The following is a 7817-nucleotide window of genomic DNA, read 5'->3' as shown; positions in this document are numbered from 1 at the left end:
TGTTACATGGCGATACTCGAGATGTGACTATTGGTGATGATGGGGTATTGAGGAGGCAGGGTCGAGTTTGTGTACCCAATGTTGATGGGCTTCGGGAGTTGATTCTAGAGAAGGACCATAGTTCGCGGTATTCCATTCATCTGGGTGCCGCAAAGATGTATCAGGATTTGAGACAACACTATTGGTGGAGGCGGATGAAGAAAGATATAGTTGGATTTGTAGCTCGGTGCCTTAATTGTCAGTAGGTGAAGTATGAGCACCAGAGACCGGGTGGATTGCTTCAGCAGATAGAGATTCCAGAGTGGAAGTGGGAGCGGATCACCATGGATATCGTATTTGGACTCCCACGGACTTTGAGGAAGTTCGATGCCATTTGGGTTATTGTGGATCGGCTGACCAAGTCCGCGCATTTCATTCCTGTGTGTACTACCTATTCTTCGGAGCGGTTGGCGGAGATTTGTATCCGGGAGATTATTTTTCTGCATGGTATTCCAGTTTCCATCATTTCAGATAGAGGTACTCAGTTCACATCGCGATTCTGGAGAGCCGTACAGCATGAGTTATGTACTCGGGTGGACTTGAGCACAGCATTTCACCCTCAGACGGACGGACAGTCCGAGCGCACTATTCAGATTCTTGAGGATATGATCCGTGCGTGTGCGAACGAGTTTGGAGGGTCTTGGGATCAGTTCTTGCCATTGGCGGAGTTTGCCTACAACAACAGCTACCAGCCAGCATTCAGATGGCACCGTATGAGGCTTTATATGGGAGGTGGTGTAGATCTCCGGTGGGTTGGTTCGAGCCGGGTGAGGCTAGATTATTGGACACAGACTTGGTACATGATGCCTTGGAGAAGGTTAAGGTGATTCAGGATAGACTCCGTACAACCCAGTCCAGACAGAAGAGTTATACGGACCAGAAGGTTCGTGATGTTTCCTACATGGTTGGAGAGCGGGTTCTGCTTCGGGTTTCGCCTATGAAGGGCGTTATGAGATTTGGAAGAATGGGAAGCTGAGTCCGAGGTTTATTGGCCCTTTTGAGATTTTGAGGCGTGTTGGGGAGGTTGTTTATGAGCTTGCCTTACCTCCCAGCCTGGCAGGAGTTCATCCGGTATTTTATGTTTCGATGCTCCGGAGGTATCACGGTGACCCTCGCACGTGTTGGATTTCAGTTTGGTCCAGTTGGACAAGGATCTATCATATGTTGAGGAGCTAGTGGCGATATTGGACAGGCAGATTCGAAAGCTGAGGTCAAAGAACATTGCATCTGTGAAGGTTCAGTGGCGAGGTCAGCCGGTCGAGGAGGCGACCTGGGAGACCGAGCAGGATATGCGCAGCCGTTACCCTCATCTTTTTACTATTTCAGGTATGTCTCTATGCTCGTTCGAGGGCGAATGAATGATTAAGTATGGGAGGATGTAACTACCCGGCTGGTCGTTTTTTGAATTTACGCACCGATCCCCTATTAACTGTTTTTCCCGTGTTTGTTTCTGCTATTGTGAGTTGCCGGGAGGAATTATTTGAAATTTCGGAGAGTTTTGGGACACTTAGTCCCTAAATGAGAGCTTATGTTTTGGAAATTTGACAGTAGTCGGAACCATGTGAAGACAGCCACGGAATGGAATTCCGATGGTTCCGTTAGCTTTGTTGGGTGATTTCGGGTTTAGGAGCATGTTCGGATTGTGTTTTGGAGGTCCGTAGCTCATTTAGGCTTGAAATGCTGAAAGTTGAATTTTTGAAGTTTCCGGTTCGATAGTAAGATTTTGATCCGAGGGTCAGGAGGGAATTCCGGAAGTTGGAGTAGCTCTATAGTGTTGAATGTGACGTGTGTGCAAAATTTCAGGTCATTCGGATGAGGTTTGATAGACTTTTTGATCGAAAGCGTATTTTCAGAGTTTTTGAAGTTCTTAGGCTTGAATCCGATGCTAAATTGGTGTTTTGAGTGTTTCGAAGATTGGAACAAGTTTGAATGATGTTTTAGGATTGGTTGGCATGTTTGGTTGAGGTCCCGGGGGCATCGGGTGTGTTTCGGATGCTCAACGGGTCATTTTTGGAACTTAGAAATTGCAGAAAAATGCTGCAGCAGTCAGTTCTGGTTTCCTTCTTCGCATTCGCGAGTGGGGTCTCGCGTTCGCGAAGAGGAGCTGGGGCTGGTGAGGAATTAATTCTTCGCGTTCGCGAAGTGTCTCCTGCGTTCGCGAAGCTGGGAGGTTTATACTTATGCGTCCGCGATGGTGTTCCCGTGTTCGCGTAGGAAGAGGAAGTTTGGCATCGCGTTCGCAACCTGGTCATGGCGTTCGCGATGAAGGAATCTGGACCCAAGCGAAGTTGTACCTCACGAACGCGAGGGTCCTTCCGCGTTCGCGAAGAAGGGATATCTGGGCAATATTTAAATAGTCCATCCGCGACCCTTCTTCATTTTTCCACCCTTTTTGAACGGGATTGAAGCTTTTGAAGGTGATTTTTGAGGAAACCAAAGGGGAATCACTTGGAGGTGACATTTTTGACTTCATAACTCGTTTTTATGTGATTAAAGACCTAATTAGTGATGGAAATTTTAGGAAAATAGGTAATTAGGGCTTGAGATTAAGAGATGGGTATTTGAGGGGTCAATTGAACTCCGATTTCGGTGTTCTTGTTATGTATACTCGTGAGAGTATGAGGATTCTGAAAATATAAATTTTACCTGATTCCGAGACGTGGGCCCGTGGGGCGTTTTGGTCATTTCACCTAATTTCACGTATTAGCTTAGAAATTATTTGTAGAATCAGTTACGTGAAGTATTATTTAAATTATGCAATTGAATTGAATAGATTTGGGCCATTTGGAGTTGAATACTCGTGGCAAGAACGTGGTTTCGGGTTGATTTGGAGCCGGTTCGAGGTAAGTAGCTTGTCTAACCTTGTGTGGGGGAAACTCCCCTTAGGATTTGGTATTGTTGATGTTTGAAATGCCTTGTACGTAAGGTGACGAGCCCGTACTTATGCTCAATTTTGAAAAATCCGGTTTCCATTAAGTACTTAGAATTGTGTTTTCCTTTCCTGTTTACACTACTTGCAAGTTAAGCCTGTTGTTAGCTTAGGGAAGCATGTCTAGTTGATTTAACTGCTTATTTGTTCTACTGCCCTACTTGAATTATGTGCAGCATGCTAGGTTAGAATACCTGCTTTACCTTGGTGTGAAATTTGATTGAATTGAGTATTCTTCTTGTTGATGCCGTGTAGTTACTTTGGGACTACGGGACGATATCCCGGGAGATCCCCCTGTATGTTTGCTTAGGGACTACGAATTTGTATTTCGGGAGATCCCCCCTGCACTTTTACATTGGCACTACGGGATTGCACCCGGTAGATTCCCCCAGTATTGAGTATTTATATTTGGGACTACGGATGTGGTATTCCGGTAGATCCTCGCGCATTTATGAGTTGGACTACGGTACTGCACCCGGGAGATCCACTGGATATTTATATTTGGGGACTACAGGACGGTATCCTGGGAGATTCCCCGGTTGCTATCTCTTCGTTGAGCTGTATTTGTTTTCCGTGATTACTTTGTTTCTGTTAAAGTTATTGTTGTTCTTCTATCCTGTGTTATCTTTTACTGTTGCACTTAAGTATTCTGTCTCCTTCTACACTGTTATTATATCTTGTATTTCATTAAACCTCAGTAGGGCCCTGACCTTCCTCGTCACTACCCGACCGAGGTTAGGCTTGGCACTTACTGAGTACCGCAGTGGTGTACTCATGCCCTTCCTGCGCATGTTTTTCATGTGCAGATCCAGGTACTGCGACTCAGACTCATCACGCTTGAGGCGAGGCGTTCGTAGAGACTCCGAGGTATATCTGCCGCGTCCGTAGACCGAAGAGTCCCTTTCTACTCTTGCCTTAAGTATTAGCCCTTCCGTATTTTCTTTCTTGTTTAGACATTCTGGAGTTAGATACTTGTAGACATTCAAAAGCTTATGATCATGAGATTCCGGATTTTGGGAGATGTTATTAGTTTTCAAGAGTTGATATTGTGTATGCCGAGCGGCATTTCAAATACTGTTTTATTTCACTATTTTAGTTTTTAATTATTTCTTCCACAAATTTTGTTTACTTTCCGCATTGTTAGGCTTACCTAGTCGTAGAGACTAGGTGCCGTCACGATGTCTCACGGAGGACGAACCGGGGTCGTGACATTTTGACCCTTTTCCGTTTAAAAATTGTCCATTAGACCATTACAACTTAGTAAAGGAAGAGGATCAATCAAATGCAAACTCATCTTGAACTTGTTTTAATTCTCCCATTATATGCAGATAATACCTGCTTCTCATTATTTGTAGTTCACATTAAATATGTACAAATACAAATTTTAGAACTCAGTCATTAGCACTTGAAATCGTATTTTAAAACTCAATCTAGGAGCAATTAATATTAGGTATCATGCTTCTAAAGAACAGGTTTAAGGATATTTCAATGAACAGAAATTGGTGAAAACACAGTTTAGGTATACATCATTATCTAGTGGAGCCAAATTACACAAAGGACAAACAAAAAAAAAGGGGGAAGGGGGGGGTGGTGTGTTTAGGGAAACATTCATACATAAGCAATTTATTTGCGATGAAGATGCTTAAAGTTGCTCCTGTACCACTTGAAATTAGGGGTGTTCAAAACCGATCCGAAACCGAAAACCAATCCAAACCGAAGCTTAATGGCTTACTGGTAACGGCTTAACGGACGGGGAACGGATTGAATTTTTTTTTATTAACGGCTTATCGGTTTGGGGGCGGATTATTCAATTTTCTTAACGGCTAATCCGTTAACCCGTTAAGAATATATATATATATATATATATATATATATATATATATATATTAAATATAAAAAACTAAAACCCTTGAAAATTATTAACAAAACCAAAAGGCGTCTGTTCTGCTTCTGTTCTCACTTCTCACTTCTCAGTTCTCAGTGTTCTGTCTCTAAACAAATAAGGTAACAAACCCTAACGCTTAAACCCGCAGCCATCGCCCACCGGCCAACAGTCCTCATTGTCGTCGACTTCCACCAGCCACCGGTCTCCCTCTCGTCGTCTCGTCTTTCCCTCTCGCGAGTCGCGGCTTCTTATCTTCTTATCCAGGTACTCTTACTTAAGAACATGATTTCGCCGTCTCTTCTTTCCCTCTCTGTTCTTATGTTTTGTACTGTGCAAATTAATCGTATTTGGTTATTAAATTAATAGGATGTTTACAACTTCAGTTTGGTTTAACTTTAGGTTTAACTTGAGCAGGTAATAACTTCAGTTTGGTTTAACTTTAGGTTTAATCTAAAATTACTAAAACAGTGTTTTACACAATAACGAGAAGCCTATACAATTTTGAAATTTTCCTGTTTGTGAAGTAATTTTTGTAATTCATATCAGATTATCGTGGCTGGTGGAAGTCGACATCTAATATAGTAATTTATATCAGATTATAAAGAATAAAGACATATATATTAGATATGTTGGATTTATATTAGATATGCCGGTGTAATTCATATCAGATTATAGAGAAGTGTTGATTAATAGACTAGAATCACTAGATCAGGAAACATGATCCTTCCTTATTGAAACTCTATTCTTATGCTTCGTTAGGCAATGTCTTGTTTCAGTATTGAATCTTTATTCCTTTATTATATCTTCAGATGTTTTATGGGGCTTGTTTCAGTATTATTTCTTCCTTTGTTATAAATGTGTTCCACTTTAATAACCAAATACGATTAGTTTACAACTTGATGTCTTTATTCTCATTCCTTTTCTTTTCTTGTTGCAGTGACTCATACATGGCTGAAAATATACAAAGTGATAAGGTGATGATGGGTGAAAGTGGGGCTTCTAATTCAAATGCAACAAGTCAAGCTCAAACAACGGAGTCAAATATAACCAAAAAAAGGAGAAAAAGGTCTATTGTTTGGGATCATTTTACAGAAATTATTACTTCTGAAGGGAGTATAAAAGCAAAATGTGACTATTGCTTGCATGAGTATGTATTTAAGACCAAAGACGGTACGTCGACACTTCTTTCTCATATGCTTAAGTGTCCTAAACGCCCTGCTATTGTTGATAAAAAACAATCCAATTTAGGCTTTCAATTTGCTCCGGGGGTAGTCAGGGTGACGTAGCTGTTGTTACTTGGAAATTTGATCAAGAAGAATGTAGAAAGGCATTATGTCGTATGGTAATAGTTGATGAGCTTCCTTTTAGCTTTGTTGAGAAAGAAGGTTTTAGAGACTTTATGAAAGTGGCACAACCTTATTTTCGGATCCCTTCCCGTAGTACTGTAACTAGGGATTGTTTTGATCTTTTTAATGAAGAAAAGCAAAAGTTGAAGAGATTTTTTATAGAAACAAAACAAAGGGTATGTATTACCACTTATACCTGGACTTCTATACAAAGAATTAATTACATGTGTATCACTGCCCATTGGATTGATAGTGAATGGAATATGCATAAGAGAATAATTAATTTTTGTCCTATTGTTAGTCATAAAGGCGAAGATATGGCAAATGGTATTGGTAGGTGCTTACGTGAGTGGGGGATAAATAAGATCTCCACTGTCACAGTTGATAATGCAAGCTCAAATGATGTGACAATAAAGGAATTGTCTAAGCAATTAACAAAAATGGGAACTAATTTGATGAATGGCACGCACGTTCACGTGAGATGTATGGCTCACATCATGAATCTTGTGGTCCAAGATGGTTTAAAAGAATCTTCAGTGTCTATTGAACGTGTTAGGCATGCAGTGAGATATGTTAGGCAGTCTCCTGCGAGGTTGAAGAGGTTTCAAGAATGTTTTGATGCTGAACAACTCAATTCTAAAAAAACTTTATGCTTAGATGTTCCAACTAGATGGAATTCCACCTACTTGATGTTGCGCAGGGCTGTTGAATTTGAAAGTGCATTTTCACATTATGCTTCTAGTGAAATTGGCTTGAGACATTATCTTGAGCATTCTTATATTGATGTTGGAATTCCTACATGTGAACTTTCGAGTAGTGATTGGGAGAATGTAAAAAGAATTACAAAGTTTCTTGAAATCTTCTACCTTCTTACTTTGAAGATATCTGGATCATGTTATGTTACATCGAATATTCATTTTTTTGAAATTTGCGTTGTTGCTGTTTATTTGAAGCAATTGATAGAAAATGAAGATACAGTTTTAAGTGAAATGGCAAAGAATATGAAAGAAAAGTTTGATAATTGGGGTGAGCCAGGAAAAATGAACAAGATAATTTTTATCTCATGTATTTTGGATCCACGTTACAAGATCGAATCGGTTGGCTATGCACTTGTAAAGATGTTTGGTGCAAATCAGGGGCCAACTAACAAGCAGAAGTGACGAAGTACATGACTTCATTATTTAGTGAGTATGTAAAGTCCAGCTCAAAAGGTGTTGTGCTTGCTTTATCTTCAGATTGTTCTTCATTGGACACTTCGACTTCTGGGCTTTCTGACAGTCAAGCAAGCACCCAAAATATAGGAGTTTTAGAATCACTCATGCAAGATATAAAAAAATATAAAAGTGAGAGAGGTGTTGATACTAGAACAGAGTTAGATAAATATTTAGGTGAAGAAACTGAGGATGACACTAAAGAATTTGATGTTCTTCTTTGGTGGAAATTGAACTCAGCTAGATTTCCTATTCTTGCGGAGATGGCTCGTGATGTATTAGTTGTTCCGGTTTCAAGTGTGGCATCCGAATGTGCGTTTAGTATAGGAGGATGTTTTCTTGATTCATTTAGGAGTTCATTAGCTCCTAAATTGGTGCAAGCTCTAGTGTATCTTCAAGATTGGCTT

At 40.5% G+C, this 7817-nt stretch overlaps 1 protein-coding gene across 1 annotated transcript; it reads left to right on the top strand.

Annotated features, from left to right (window-relative positions):
• LOC109232559 (zinc finger BED domain-containing protein RICESLEEPER 2-like) lies at positions 6517 to 7359 on the top strand. The gene has a single exon (XM_019398325.1). The coding sequence runs from the start codon at positions 6517 to 6519 to the stop codon at positions 7357 to 7359; it is 843 nt and encodes a 280-aa protein (XP_019253870.1).

This window comes from Nicotiana attenuata, chromosome 9, assembly GCF_001879085.1.
Source record: "Nicotiana attenuata strain UT chromosome 9, NIATTr2, whole genome shotgun sequence".
NCBI classification, from domain to species: domain Eukaryota; kingdom Viridiplantae; phylum Streptophyta; class Magnoliopsida; order Solanales; family Solanaceae; genus Nicotiana; species Nicotiana attenuata.
The sequence above is the reverse complement of the archived record's forward strand: the minus strand, read 5'-3'. Positions and strand labels throughout refer to the sequence as shown.

What these genes read in the sequence shown, in the direction of transcription:
- LOC109232559 (XM_019398325.1), top strand. Translation starts at nt 6,517, where the DNA reads ATGGCAAATGGTATTGGTAGGTGCTTACGTGAGTGGGGGATAAATAAG.